The sequence below is a fragment of the Anopheles marshallii genome, chromosome 2, assembly GCF_943734725.1.
Source record: "Anopheles marshallii chromosome 2, idAnoMarsDA_429_01, whole genome shotgun sequence".
In the NCBI taxonomy this organism is placed as follows: domain Eukaryota; kingdom Metazoa; phylum Arthropoda; class Insecta; order Diptera; family Culicidae; genus Anopheles; species Anopheles marshallii.
In genome coordinates, this window is record NC_071326.1 from 52,153,613 (window position 1) to 52,169,372 (window position 15,760).

At 47.2% G+C, this 15,760-nt stretch overlaps 2 protein-coding genes across 2 annotated transcripts; both read left to right on the forward strand.

Annotated features, from left to right (window-relative positions):
• The first annotated feature begins 4,009 nt into the window (after positions 1 to 4,009).
• Positions 4,010 to 11,735, forward strand: LOC128709427 (acyl-CoA Delta-9 desaturase-like). Its single transcript, XM_053804422.1, has 6 exons — positions 4,010 to 4,427; positions 4,518 to 4,783; positions 4,857 to 4,927; positions 10,704 to 10,889; positions 10,964 to 11,159; positions 11,232 to 11,735. The coding sequence occupies exons 1-6, from the start codon at positions 4,010 to 4,012 to the stop codon at positions 11,733 to 11,735; spliced, it is 1,641 nt and encodes a 546-aa protein (XP_053660397.1).
• Positions 11,736 to 13,958: 2,223 nt separating this feature from the next.
• On the forward strand, positions 13,959 to 15,419 carry LOC128709114 (trans-Golgi network integral membrane protein 1-like). The gene has a single exon (XM_053804098.1). It carries the CDS (start codon positions 13,959 to 13,961, stop codon positions 15,417 to 15,419), a length of 1,461 nt encoding a protein of 486 aa, XP_053660073.1.
• The last annotated feature ends 341 nt before the right edge of the window (positions 15,420 to 15,760 follow it).

Below are 15,760 nucleotides of genomic sequence, written 5' to 3' on the forward strand. Positions count from 1 at the left end.
TAACGATTTATTAATGAACATTTTACGATTTTTATCGTCAATGGTAATCTTTTTTGTACAATGGATTTTAATTTAAATGCTATTTCATCAAACAGACATTTAAACACCGTTGTCTATATAGAACGTTTCCCTAAGGTTATAGATTTTGATCTGTGTGACTGGTGCAAAGCCATCAAGAGTCGAGGCATCGTTTACAAGGTTTATTAAACATACGGTTTAATCATACTTTAACTTATTTTGTTGTTTCAATTTCCTCTCAAAAACCAATCCGTTTTGTAGGCACACGTTAGCTGAAATAGTTGTCGTTCAGCTCCGTGGTTTAAAAAAAAAAGGTTTCCAACAATAATTTTAATAATAAATATCGCAAGCAACCAGCAAACAGTAATTCAAATCGATCTATGAACTCCGATAGATCGATAGATACCGTCAAAACTAAAGCGTAAAACCCTGTAAAGTAATTCACTGAAAAGGATGCCTTTTTAATGAACAAGTAATAATCAGCATTATAGAAAAAAAAGCTTGATGTCGATTCGAACATCAGCCTGCAGTATAGGCTGCATTTAAAGCTTGATACGAAAAAAAATCTTCACTCTAAGAAATTCCGTTAGGTCCATTTCGCCACATTACGTCTATGCCCAACCGAATCTGTCTACGAAATCGTCCGATTTTTCGTCCACCACTGCTTCCTACCATTCTACCCCCATCGGCAGGCCTTGAGCATATATGCTGGAGTCAAGGTGCACCAGTCATCTGTAACATATAGCCCCCGCCATCAGCGATCTAATGGGTGGCCGCCCGTGCAAGCGCGTTTAGCTTTTGTCGCATCCTTGGCCGATTCGATCGGTCGGTCCACCTCGTTATCCTTCCGCCCTATGTTTCCTTCCGGTGGGTAAAAGTGTTGCACGTCAAGCAACGCTCGCTCGGTTGTCACCGACTTCGATTCCACCCTATTGTCCCCCCCCCCCTCCCTCCTCCCTTTCCCCCCTCCCACATCCTTTACGTCACACCCCGCGAACGGCGCGCAACGGACGTGCTCGGTGACATGATCCAGCAGCCACCCTCGGTGCCAGCTTCGGTGGCTCGATCGCTTTAAAACCCATTCTTTCACCATTGTTGTGGGGCTCTCGTCGCTAGTAGTCTGGTTGCTCTTCGTCGTACTATCTCAACCCTCACCCCCTTTTCTGTGTCTTGCTGCACGTGCGGCAGACAGAGAAAAGCGAAGAGAGGCATTTGGTCTGTTGCGATCGCACTCATCTTGCGTCCGGCTGGATCTACTCGCAAGGGGTAGGAGTGAGTATATAAACTACACGTCAACCCTGATGTTGGGTTCATTCGCTGAACTTAGCTTTTCCTCTCCTAACGTTTGGATGGTAGTGTCTGTTGTTCTTTGTTAGCAATTTTTTAAGTGTTTAATACATGCTGCCCACCTTACCTTGCTTGCTTACTCAAAGCTTTGTGTGTGTGCGCGTGTGTGTGTGTGTGTGGTTTTAATACATTTCTTTCGGAGACCCAAACAGTTTCATAGCCAAACGTAACGACTCCACCGAACGCACCCCGTCAGTTTCCCGTCAGCATCCTCATTTAGTGCAGTTTTTTTGGTTTGTTTTGGGGAGCGGAAACGGGTGAAAACGGTCGGTTCTCGTTGAGACGGTGATCAAACGTGATTGGGGTGTTGCTTTGGTAGGGTGGGCTCTCTATCTTTCCTATCCAATTTCGTCCGACGCAGTGGTCGGCAGTCCATGGCCTATATAGGATCGATCGGCCGAGAGTCGCTAGTTTTTCGGCAATCGAAATTCATAGTTGCGTAACGATCACCATCACTAACGATCGCAACCGGTCGTGTGACAACGCGTGGTGGAAGTTGGTGGCCTCCCGCAGGCGTTCCACAGTGAGTGGATTCAAATCCAACCCGATTTTCAATCCTTTGCAGACGTCCGTTAGCGGCCAGTGAGTGTGGAACCAACGTTGCCAACGGTGCCAAGTGAACAGTGATAGAGTGGCACTCATCCTGACGGAAGCAGGTGATACAACGGAGACGCTAGCGACGTAGCCCCTGGAGCTCCGCTTTGGTGGCAGGCGCGGTGTGTGAAAATTGGCGAAAAACAAAGATGAAAACATTTAACACCCGTGATCATAGTGAACGAAAGTGATACAACCATCGACGACCGAGGTTGATCGACGAAAGCAAGAGTGTGCATGAGTGCGTGTAGCGAGCGTACGCGGATCTAGCTTACTCCAGATCAGTGGAAGTGATATCAAAAGGAAGGCATTCTACTGTTGCTGCTCAACGAAAGTGAAACGTTATCAGGTGCAGTGGAATTCTATCTTCACTAACAGGTGAGTTGGCCATAGTTTGGTTGGTACGGTCCAGCAGATCTTCCCGACAGTTAGAACCAAAAAGAGCTGATTTGCACAGGCACATTGTCGAGCTCGAGATAAAGCCAACACCTGCATGTATGTAAAGACCGCACGTTGATCTGACCCGATCTCGGTGACTTACTCTACACCTTTGTCGTGCATAAAACAGCGTGCTGTAAATAGTATGTATATCTGCTGCTAATCGCGTAATTACGGTATTCAACCGACGGCCATACCGTTGGCCCTGAAGCGCAAGGGAGCACAGATATCCGCGCCGAGAATGCCTTGCTCACCCCGCTCAAACTTCGTGCCTATCGCCGGCTTCAGTCGATAGTCTATAATTTATCCACATTTTCCACCCTCTAACTCGACGCGCTCAGCTCTCCGGACGCACTGTAATCCACACTGGGCCAATGCCTCGGTCAATACACAGTTTGACTTTGGGACCCTTGGTGGTTTGGATGGTTCCGAGCAGGATGCACGATTGGATAGGTGAAAAGTCAAACCTGTTTGCTTTCCCAGTGCAACCACATCCCGCACCCGGGCATGAGTTATTGCCCACTGTTAGAGCGAGAGTGGTTTTAGTCAACACCCAACAGTTCCCGCTGGCTGATGACTATTGTCTCGCACAACGTGCCAGCGAGGCGGAAATTGTTTTGGGTGGATCCACTGATTGATTCCCCTCTTAAACGGTGACAAAATTACCACCCATCATTCATCGGCCCGTTTGAGGGTCACAAACTTTAGGGCCAGGTGTGCTGTGGGACCGCATCTTTGCGGTGTCCAATATTAGCCCTGACGGACGCTAAAGTGGACATAAATCATGATCACCACCACAACTGCCACACGAATGCCGGCCACAATGGAACCTGCCCGTTCTGGCCATCCATCTTGCTGGGATCTTCGGTGAGCAAATTTGCCTTTCCCTACCCACATTGGTGGACGCCCGTGCCTGCCAGGCCGTCATTATTGGTTGTCATCTTTTTCCCTCACAAAAGAATGTGCGAACCGGTATCGCACGCTGACGCCGTTGTGTGTGCGGTTTTAACCGATGAACTGCTATCTGCATCGATCTGTTCGATGGGGAAATGTGGCACGAGGGAATCATAAAAGCTGACAGCAACTGGCGGCGTCGAAACGGCACCACACAGGCAGTCACACATTTACACGCCCCGTCAAGGGCTTTAGGGCACCGGAGCTCAAGGAGAGATAGTCGCCAGATGGCCCGGGTGTAAGGTAGACGGCGCGAATGTACCATTGCGCAAGACTTGGGCCAGACACTGGGGCAGGAGCAGACAATTGCTGCGGAGCGGATGGTGGGCAATCCTTGTGCATCGCAAGCCATTCGGATTGGCAGTGTTCGCGCCATTATTCCATTATGAACACATCGGGAGTATGTGGTCCAGTGCACATGCAAGCGCATGATGTCACACTGGCTCTGGCATTTGCATCGTAGAACATGTGGCGGCGTTATCGAACAGATGCAAACGAAGATGCAGATTGGATAGCCGTTTTATGTTTAAATGTGCATTTGATTTGGCGTGTACGGCCAGCATGTTTCTGAATAATGCTTGCGAACCGAGGCTCGTCCGATTCAGCGGGTATTGAGAATTTCTCGTCTGCTTTTTTTCGTCCACCTAGCAGCCTCACCATGGGAGCCGACTCGCAGACGAAAACGATCCTGTGCGCCAAAACGCCCGAACTCATCGAGACGGCAATCGCCGACCGCAAGCCAGAACAATCACAGACTGACCCACATAACCGGGCTACGACGGCCGACATCCTAGCAGCGGAGCTGTCCCAATCCGACTCAACACTCGCCGGAGCACAGTTTGAGAAGGCGCTGCAAACCTGCAGCAATGTGGTGCACGAGGCAGAAGTGGACCGGAAGCTGAAGGAGATCGGTTCCGCGACACCCATCCTGCCGTCCGAAATCGGAACGGATTTCAACTTCAAGCGGGAGATCGTCTGGAAAAATGTGGTCGGGTTTCTGCTGCTGCACATCTGCGGCTGGGTAGGACTGCATCTGGCGTTCTGGCGATACTGCGACTACCGTACGACGCTTTACAGTATGTATAGAGACATCGCATCTCCGAGTGGGTGACAGGGCAAAGGGCGAAGTACACTGACGCTTGTTTACTCTTCTACGCTCCATCCAGCACTTTGGCTCATGTACGCCTCTGGACAGGGTGTAACGATGGGTGCCCATCGACTCTGGTCTCACCGGGCGTTCAAGGCGAAGCTCTGGCTGAGGATCATCCTGCTGTGGATGCATACACTGGCCGGACAGAACTGCCTGTACGTGTGGGTACGCGACCACCGACAGCACCACAAGTTCTCGGACACGGACGCCGACCCGCACAACGCTAACCGTGGATTCTTTTTCTCGCACATTGGATGGCTTCTGTCCCGAAAGCACCCGAAGGTGAGTCGTTCGATTCGAAAGCTCCGGGCCGAGCGAGGTGTTTCACAGCGAATAAATTCTCTATTCTCCACAGGTGATTGAGTACGGCAAGAAGATCGACATGTCCGATCTAGAGGCCGATCCGCTGATTATGTTCCAAAAGGAGTAAGTACCGATCTCATTTACTCTGATCAATCCTCTCCATCGTTAGCACCGGTGTTGGTACACAGCGTTCCCGAGTACTTGAGACAGACGTTCACGGCCAATTCGTTCGCGCATAATGAGATGCACCTAACCTTCACTCAGGTGTCCATCGATCAATTATGGCGTGTGGGGCTGTAGGCCAGTGTGCGCCGCCTCACTAATGAAAAGCTCGGTGCGCAATTGCCGAAGCCATCATAACGAAAGTGTTCAACGCCAGCATCGTGGTGAAAGAGCTGACCTCTGTGGCCGCGCACTCACAGAAATGCCGTGCGTGTACCGCCTTGAGTTACCGACGCGAGTTAGACTGTTCCACCATCGGACGGTCATTGTTAATGACCGTGTCCAAGCGCAACCATTTTCGGTGCGCTTCTGTCCATGTCCAAGAGATCGTTGACATTCGTTGGACGCGAGTGTGTACCCACTGTTGGATTCTGTCGACCTTGGAACCGTATTTGTACTCCAGTTCACTAAGGCACACTGCTGCATGGTGCATTTGACAACAACAAAAAAAACACTAATGCTGGAGATGCGTTCCGCCACGTGCCGACGTCATCGAGCGGCTCCGTCTAGCGTCTCAAGCGAGATAAATCGAACGACTACGCGATAGGTGAACAGCATGTGGGCTGGTCGAATGTTGCACCACATTTATTGCAAAGCTTTCTCTCTTCTCTCACTGCGCTTGCCTAATTTTTTTCCTCACGTTTTCGGCAGACCCAAATCTTACGAGACAACCGGCCGTTACGAACACACCCCACCCCGTCCGTGCGTTTGCCGTGGTCGTGGATTGCTTAACCTTTTTTTTTTTTTAGTCGGTCGATGCCGGACCCTTACTAAAGTTATGCAGCGACCTCCATCCTCTTGCCACCGGCACGCCACTCGGATGGAGGGGCAAGAAAAGAAATACAATAAAACTCACCGAAAAGTTTATGGATACATTAAAAAAAAAACTATCAATGATGAAATAGACAACAGAAGGTGTGAGAGAAAGAGAAAGAGAGATAGAAATAGGAAGAGTGAGAGAACGAGAGACGATAGGAGAGTTTGATCCGTAGTGCAACATCAAATCTGACGCTGATTTTGCATTTGCCAACGAATATTAGATTATCAGACTCAAGGCTTTCGTCGACTAGTTCAGCCTACGCTTGGAATACGAAGAGAAGCAAACAAAGTAGCAAGCAACACCAGACAACCAAAGGATGTTCCAGCTTTATCGGAATATCAGCATTTGTAGACAGGAGTTTTTACCTTGGAAATATTCAAATAGTTTTGCCGCAAAATGTGCAATACCACACGAACAAATCTCACCAAGATCTGTTGTTTTCTTTTTTCTTCATCCCGGTGCCTAAATTAATCAAATCCGTGCCTTATGATGGCGTGGCGCTTGCGCAACACACTCCGCTCCACATATCCGCTTGCGTGTTTTAACGATTTGATTAAACTTTTTTCCACCAGCAGCAAAGATGCTGTAATGTATTGATTTCGCTGGAACCGCGTCCCGAGAGCAAGCCCAGATCGGACTACGTTCGACCTTGCCACATTTAGTACGAGCGGTGCCGTGGCCTCCAGCAAAGCGGAATATATTAATTTAAGTAATAGAGTCAGACGACTGCGCTTGACTTTTTTTCCATTTCTTTCTCCCTTGTCTGACAAAACCGTGGGTTTTCGTTGCGAATAGTGACTAATCCTTGGTGCAGATTGGACCCATGCGAAATGCATTGTTTCAACCTCAAGAAGCTGAGCTGTGGAACAACAGCTACATTTGAATCGACTTTGTAAGTCATCAATGAAAGGTGATGTGGCAATGGGCATGCGAGGGGATCGGAAGCATATTTCATTTGTTGAATTTCAAGAAGATGAAGAAACAGCTGTTGTTTCCTTTGCGTTCGCAAACAAACACGCAAATGGTTAGATTAATTTATCCGATTTAGTGCGAAACGATTTCCTCATGACGTCTGTGGTTTGTGCTTGGGGGAAATCCTACCATCATTCTACTACCAGGTGAGCTGCGGCAGCAGAATGCATAAAGGCGTCGTGTAGAAAATTGCCTAATGAAGCGCAAAAGTACGTCGATCGCTTCCGACGTCGGAACGGCCGAATGGATGATGCTCGGCAAAGTAAGCAAACATGTTCGCGTCTCGAGAAAAATGTGGGGGGGGAAACGGTAATTGACGTACTGTAGCGAACGATCATTCTTTTCGGCAAGGCGAAACGACCAACAAGCCCGAAAGTCAACCACCTGTGCGTGTTTTTCGGCAGCCAGAAGGTTGGACTGCCCTGTGACGAACCAACGCAACAGGTACGCCTTGGAATATGACAGCTGGTTTGTATTGATGATATCGTGCAGTAATATGCCATCTTGATTGATGATCGATTTTTTGTGTGTGTGGTGAACTACCATTTACCGGGTTTAATAAATTAACGATTGTGATCATCTTTATAACAGAGATATACTTTTGCCAATTCAGCTACCAGAACTGAAGAATGGAAGACTGTTTAGCGGAGGACAGTTTCCACTATTTCCATCCAGCTGTACTAATCGAAACAAGCGTGAGGCACAGTCGGTATGCGAACCGTGCATAAAGCGATTCATTCGAGCCGCTCTAGCATTTTGAGCTAGTTTCCATGCCGACTGCCTGAAACACCGGCCCGATTGTTGCTAGCGACCTTTCCGTTTGATGTTGATTCATTTTGGTAAGAGACGCCCCCGAGGCCAAATCTGGCCCAGCTTACAAGCGGTTTAGTGATTGGCACTAACCAGTCGCCCAGTTGGTAGCATTGGGCTTTTCCGACAGCCTCATCAAGGAAGGGTCCCTTGGTTAATCATCCTTGTGGTGGTAGCTTAACAACTCCAACAAGGTGGAGTGTACGATCAATCAAAACCTCATGCATTCTTAGTATACGTGTAGATTAGCTGGCGGGCAGCTGGCAGGATCGAAAACTTTTGTTTGAATCACCTTCGGCGGTTTTCATTCACAGAAACAACACAGAGTGGCTCCCGTTCGTGGCTTGCCAGCGAACAAAACGAGGTCACACAGCGTGATTGATGGTGGTTTAGTAAAGATTTTGCGAACTATTTCTTCTTTTTTCAACTAATACACTTCAGGTCGATCATTTTCCGGAGATTGTAACACACGCGAGGTGGTTTGTGTTCCAAGGTCGTTTGTTTAGCTTGTATCGTTTCTTTTATTATACAAATTTTATTTAAATGCACATACTTTGCTATTTTAATTAATTTTGAGCAATTCATTTGATATGTCTTGCAATGAAATTGATCTTATAATTGCATCTGACACACTGATGATTGGATAAAACCGTTTAACGATACCAGTTTACCCATCAAATCAAAGAGTCCTTTGTGCCCACGTGCTTTGTTTTGGGGGCCGAGTTGAATGACTGAACAAGATGGATGGGGTAGGGGGCAAAGGGAGCCGCCACACATTATGCAATCGTATGCTGAGGTGTTGCAAAGAGACCCGAACCAACACCATACAGAAAATGATATCGCTTTTGTTACGTCTTGCATAAATTAGTGGAGCTTAGCGGCCAGATGTGACCGGAGCAGATGACTGCGGAACCGAGGATGTTCAGTCGTTGGTCTAAATTTATTCAACCCACCTTTTTTGCTGTTCGGTTGAAGTGTTTGGGCTTAGAATTTTTGAACCTGATCAGCTGGTTATCAGTGTGGAGATGGAAAGTCGAGCGGATCGTTGCCATTAGGATGTGGGTCAAGGATAGCGAAGGAGGGAGGGGGGGGGGGGGGAGGGGGGGTTTGTCAAAACAAAAACCATTCACGTCACACGATCGCGTGTCGGTGTCGTCGGTAGTGCAGAAAATTTAAGACGACCGCCGGATGGCGGGATAGTTCACCGTCCTTGGATCGTTACCCAGCGAAACGCAGAAGGCTTCACGCAGTTTTGAAATTATTAACCTTCTTTGCCGCACTCCGTTCGGTCATATTGTATGGTGAAGAGAACGATTGTCTACGAACAACATACTTCCTGTGTGTCTGTGTGTGGCATGCACCAAACTGTGAGCTTTTTGTTTTCTAAGCACCAAAACTCGGAGCATTTGTATTCTAAGTGTATAACATTAAACTTACCAAGGAAACGCTCACATTCGAAGGTACGAATAGCAATTTATAACCTTTCAAATGTTCAGATCGTTTTGTGTTAAAATTGTAGATCGTTTTGTAGATCAGTTTATATGGATGGATGGATGGGGATGGATCGATACAAACAAAAACCGTCGATTGAACAATAGCAGTCTTATGGAAGCGCACAAACCTAGAAGCGGCCATTTGCAAGTCAACTCCAGCATCGAAAGGTGACTGCGGCAATTATCATCCAGCAACCGTGAGGCACCGGGCGCCATTTTCATGCACGCTCTTCTAATGCACAAACGAATGTGAAGAAAAGCTGCACTTGCATCCGATGGCTCAAGGTTAGCAACGCTCCAGCCCCGAAGGTCAGATCTCTCGCGCTTAGGTTAAACTCTTTTCGATCGCGCAGATGAAGTGATCACCGCGCGAAGAGCACGTATTACGTGCGCAAACAATTGGGTACCGCTCCGGGCCGCGCGCGTAATTGAACTTCAATTCATGGCCAGCAACGGCATTCGTGCGCTGATCACTAGGCAGCTAGGAGTTGTGAGCACTATGTCGACAGGCCGGTCGACATCATCGTCTGTCGGCCACAGCTCCGTATCGACCGGCGGTGCGTGGTGGTGGGCATGACAGCGAACCACTTCATTTGTGGGTCGTTCTTTCATCGTGTGCTTTAGCGTTATCCTTGACTGGGGCAGGATCCAACAAGTGATCCATCTGCGGTGATGCGCCCAGCGGTACATGCGGCAGCGGTTGCGCAACATCGGGCCGAACAGCCACAATCGTGCACAACACGTGGGGGTTCGAAGTGTGTTGGCTCGGTGTTACGCACGGCACCAGCAACGTGCCCGCAACGGTCTCCCGTATCCTGTCGCACTGACCCCTTGGTGGGGGCCACTCCGAAGCCATTCGTTAAATGAGTCGCGCGAGATTGTCATTAGCTTGTAGCCAATAATGTAGCGGTCAGCGCCACGGCCCGGTGGCAGCCAGTTTTGCAGCGGCAACTTTCTTATTGTAATCGAACGACACACTAGTCCGTTGTCAATAATTACATCCATCCAGTAGACCACGCTTGCAGGGAGGAAGTCATTGAATCAAGGTTGCTGAACAATCGTTCTAAGAAATCATGGCAGGGCCCATGCAAAGGCATGCATTAAACGTGACAGGACTGGTTTGCGCGGGGAACTATCAAGAAATGGGCTTAAGCTACTCTTGCAGGCAGTAATCATACGGTTGGAGCTTTTTTCCTCATCCACTGCACACAGCACTACTGCCGAGAGATTAGCACGCACGATTAGGGATCGAAAAAAAAAACATCGTAAGGTACGTTTCTGATAAGCGGCACTACGGCTAACTGCAAAAAGCTCTACTCCATCACTGCAGTTGCATGTGAGACCAGCACCAGCAACATCAGTAGCACATTAAAAGTGCGGTAAAAAAGGGCAACCCAGTTAATTACCTGATAAAACTCCCCCCACAATCGAGCAATAAAAACTATTGTGTAATGTGCACATTAAATAGATTTCAAGACATCAACTAATATTTCCAAGTGGAAGGGTATTAGTAAAAGCCTCATGAAAATTTATAAAATGTTTGGATAAATGTTCTAACAGCTTCTCTCTATTCCATTCACAGTCATTACAAGCTGCTCTATACCATTTTTGCACTGTTTGGGCCTACGGCCATCCCGGTCTACTTCTGGGGAGAAAACCCCTGGTACGCACTCTTCGTAGCGTTCTTCTTCCGCACGGTGCTCAGCCTCAACGGAACCTGGTCGGTGAACAGTGCGGCCCACATGTTTGGGACGCGCCCTTACGACAAGTGAGTAAAAGGGCCGTGAGTGAGGGGGAGTTCATGGCTGATCGATTGTTCTGTTGTTCTTTCACCGTGTGCAGGACCATGTGGCCAGTGGAGAATATGTTTGTATCGTTCGTGGCGGTCGGTGAGGGCTGGCACAACTATCATCATGCCTTCCCATGGGATTACCGAGCCTCAGAGTACGGCACGCCGCTGAATCTGACCGGCACGCTAATCGACCTTTTGGCAAAGTTTGGTGCGGTGTACGATCGCAAAACGGCTACCCCGAACATGGTGAGTGAAGCGGATCAAACACATGGAATACCGATTTTTTTTTTATCGTACCTCTTTTTATCGATCGACCAGGTTAAAAACCGTGTCATGCGTACCGGTGACAAATCGCATCACACCTACGGTACGGATGAAGGGCGCAGTGCTTTTACCACGCTGTGGAACATCTGGAAGCATCCGTCCAACCCGACCTACAACTCGATTCACACGCCCAAGCCGAAAATACTGCAATCCGACGGCTACGCGCTCATTCCGGACGAGTTGAAGCAGTCCGAACGGGACGAGGACATTTTATCGAAGGAGAACGAGGAGCTGATGAGACGCCAGAAGGAGGAAGAGAACCGAACGACGGAAGCGAACCAAATCTACAACAAGCTGTCGAAATACATCAAGGAACAACAGCAATCGGCACCGGAGTCGGTGGACGAACTGTTACTACACCAGACGAACAATAACGTCGACAAGGGTGCAATGGTGCAGGGCAAGGCGGCACTAAACGTCCTCGACTGCAATGACAATGCGCTCGTAAAGCGGAAAGTGATGGTGGACGCTGCCTCTTCCGCTTCAAGTCACCACTAGATGACGGCAGGGTGGCTACTACCGTTAGTCATGATTTCGTTCGCATTAGTCGCCCCCAAAAACGAGCATGCTTCGGTTCGATCTCTACTCGCATTGAAGCACCTGCTACATCTTGCACCGATCCCGACGCCAGCCGTCCGGGTCCGGGTCTTTTTACCGGTACGAACCGATCGTGCTCGTTGGGCCTACAACTATTTTTAAACACCTCAAACGCATTCGCGGGATTGGCAGGCCAAGCTGTCTTTGAGAGATGCTCAAGGAAATACCAAATGTACAGTGGTCGCTCTCGATAAATTTGCTGCACTATTTTGCTCGCAGAACACAGGCCCTAGAAGACGTACAGTCGTGCTGATCTAATCCTGCTATACACATAAGGATCGTTGGAATGTTGTGATGGTATTTTAATTGCTCGCCGAAGGTCCACCCAGGAAAAGAGAACGAGATTTTGATCCTGCTTCGATGTCAGAGTCACAGAGCAGGGAAGGCGACGCTGTGTATCTTTGCACAAGAATATTACGATAATGACCTTTTATATTAATGCGTTTACCCTACCTTTACCCTAAGCTAATTGAGCCAAGTAAGAAAAAACGCGGATGTGCGGAAATGTGAAGCCGTAAAGCTCTTCACCTGTACAGAGTAGAACAGTCTCTTGTACAGATGTTTGTAGGGATTCTATTCTTTCTTTTTGGGGTGGGGATCACAAAACAAGAAACAAAAATAAAAGCAATAAAAACATATTGAAAACAATCGAAAATGCAGATTTTCTGTTGAAAAGGTTTAAAGTTTATCAACATTGAATAGTAAAAAAATTGTCCAAAAAGTGTTGTTCATTCCGTTCTGAATAATTCTGACATATGAGTTAGACTAGTTTTGTCGACTAACTTTGATGAACGATGAGCTGCACTGTTTTCAAGGTAATTTTTATCTTCAAACGCTGAAAACTTTCTTCAGCAATCCTATGTTCTCTTATCTATCCTATATCCTATAATATATCTATATTGATCTATCATTAATATCTCTTGAAGAAACAAACTCCTCCATCTCTTCATCCTTTTTTATTTAAAACAGGACGCTTTGGCGTAGCGCTAACTATGCCTCTTCATGAATACTAGCTAGGAACAGCTGATAGATCGTGTAATTCGGGCACTCTCGAATTCAGAGGCGTATGCTTTCCACTTACTCAATGCAAAACAAAGGACATAAACTACAGCAGATGGACAGATGCAACTACAGCAGCTCCCCGCTTTACGCTAATGTTTGGTCCGAACGCTCTAGCGTATATCGAATTTTCGTGTATATCGAGTTTCATTAGGAAAATAGTTTATACTATTTGTTAAAGAGTTGAAGTAATGACTTGTATAAGGGGTAACAGAAAATTTTTAGATAAAATTGCGTGGAACTAAGTGGAATTCGCATGTTTATCATAGTTTGTACAAACATAACTAGTAAATTTTTCATTTTTTTTTGTTTTCCATTGTTTTTAGAACTGCCGTTTGCAGAATTGCGGTACCGCGGCCGTCGCGTATAACTTTGGTTGTTAATTTTGAACTTCGGCACGGCTCGGCTCAGCTCGGTTTGGGTCGGCTTTCAAATCTTCCGCGGCAGATTGTACCGCGGCGGCCGCGGTCCGTGTGGAGGCGGCCTCATAAGAAAAAGAACTCAAATTAAAAAAAAAGCAACTACACTTTCTTTTGCATCAATAAAACAGACAGGTAAAATAAATTATACACCAAAAAAACCCTGTCCATGATACGTCTATCCATGAACAGCCCCGACGAGCACTGATAATCGGCGCTTTACTGTACAACAGTTGAAAAATATCATTGATTACAATATTTATGAAAACCCCTGTATTTTGCTAGTGTAACCACGGTCTAATACACGTGTACACAAGCATACACACGCTACTGTCACAACGACGACTGACACTTTGCCATTGCTTGTCAAAACGTTCTTTGCGATCCGTTTTTTTGTTCATTATAAAGGAAAACATTGAAAAACTCCGGTTCAGGTGGCTGTTATTATCCCTTCGCAGAGGCAATAGGAACTAATACACGGTTACCGATGAGTGTTTATCGCATTGCCAAGTGCTAGCTACCACTAGCAGTTAAAGAAGTCAAGTGTGTAAGGTTGGAAAGCTCCGTCCATTTGTGTTTAGTTGTCTTGACGTTCTACCAAGGAACGGAATACAGTATCTACGATTTTAGAGTTTATTCCTACATAATGCGAACCGAAGCAATATTACTAGCCCTAACTGGGTTAATATCAGTAGTCGTAACAAGCACACTGGTTGGAAAACAAACTGCAAGCTTGCTACAACCCACGGTAACGCTGGTAAAAAGTGACTCATTGAACATGAGTAAAACGGTACAGGAAACCTGTTTCCAGCGTTTGCAAAGCTATTGCAGCTCATCTATTGCTGATGCCGGTTGCTTTGCGTACAAACAAATGATGCAAGTTGCGAGTCGGTACAAAGTAAACGAGATAGAGCACATGATCGAGCAGGAACTATCGCACAGCCTGTCCGATACTGAAGATGATGATTTTTGCCGTGATCTATCGAAGACGGTGAAACGATTGCCTGCGAATCTGTTTTCTCGCTCATTGGAGCCATTCAAAAGAACTCCCACCTGCGTTGGGTTCTGCTATACGAAAGACAGCGGATTGGCCGATGTGTGCAGAGCACTATTTTCTGGATATAAACTGATACTGCAATCGGTTGGCAAAGGAGAGAACAAACCTCAACCTATGGAAGCTCCAGCAGGCAATAAACTCGATAGCATAACAAACCAATCTAGTTTCGCCAAGATAGTTCCAGCCATGGAAGAAGTAAAAAAGCCTACTACAGAAGAAATCAAAGATAAGGCTCCGATTCCAATTAGCAACAATACTGAAAAGTTTGTGAAAAAGGACAACACGGATAAAAATACTAATTCTGCCGTAATACTTGCTCCGTCATCCAGTGACATCAGCCAAGCAAACAAGCCCAAATCAGAAGTAAAACCAGTTGCCGTTGGAGAACCTGATTTGGAGGCAAAAATCCTTGAAAAAGCACCAAAAGAAGCGGTACACATTCCGGAGCAGTTGCCACAGGATGCAGCTTTGCCGGACAAGAATGAGGGCAATATGGATCAACAGCAGGGTGAAATAGATGATGCCGGAGGTGATATGGCTCCTTTTGATGAAGAACCCAAGCAACCGGGGAATCAGGATGCTAAAAGTGCTACCCAACCGGGTTATGATAATTCGGACGAATCTGATGGGATCGCTTCGGCAGAGGACGTCAACGAAAATGGAGACGATCTGGAGCTGAACGGTTTCCAACCGGTTGGAAAGCAACCAGCGGTACCGGAAAAGGCAAAACAGGATGATTTTGCGGAAAGTTCGAAGGCAAGCGACATCGTTTCTGGTAGCGACCCGTTCTACGATCAAAAGGATTCGAACTTTTTCTCCTATTTCCTGTTTGCCATGTTCAGTTGCGCCATGCTTTACGTGGCATATCACAACAAATCGAAGCTGTTGGCATTGGTCGTTGAGGGTCGTCGCACGAGCAGCGGGCGAGGTGGGTTCAGTAAAGGCCGGAAGCATACGGCTGCCTATCGGAAGTTGGACTCCAACCTAGAGGAAGCGATCACATCAGGCAGCGGTACGAGTGGACACTCTTCGTCACAGATTATCTACTGAGCATTGTGTGGGTTACGTATCGTCGGTAGTTTCATACGTTTGTTTCGACAAGCCACAACCTCTCCCTCGTCTGAGAGAAAACGGCATTTGTAAATATCTTCCATTCGTCGTTCCTTACTTTTGCGTAGACGCCAAACTGACTTATTTCTGACGCCTTAATAGTACGCCCGCCTGCACGTTCGTTACGCTTGTAGCGAAAGCGATTTTCAAGTGATGAATAGCGCCCTGTATCTTCGCCTTTCACCCCAACACGGTTGATTTCCATTAGCTCCCTTTGTTAGCCAATTCTACAAAAGAGTAGAATTCATTTCAAGCAAATTATGTACGATTTTTTACTCCGA

Excerpts from the sequence above, each read along its gene's own strand:
- LOC128709427 (XM_053804422.1), top strand. The coding sequence starts at position 4,010 with ATGGGAGCCGACTCGCAGACGAAAACGATCCTGTGCGCCAAAACGCCC. Across the intron at positions 4,784-4,856 it reads TGTCCCGAAAGCACCCGAAG|GTGATTGAGTACGGCAAGAA; the intron begins GTGAGTCGTTCG and ends TATTCTCCACAG. Across the intron at positions 4,928-10,703 it reads CTGATTATGTTCCAAAAGGA|TCATTACAAGCTGCTCTATA; the intron begins GTAAGTACCGAT and ends TTCCATTCACAG.
- LOC128709114 (XM_053804098.1), top strand. The coding sequence starts at position 13,959 with ATGCGAACCGAAGCAATATTACTAGCCCTAACTGGGTTAATATCAGTA.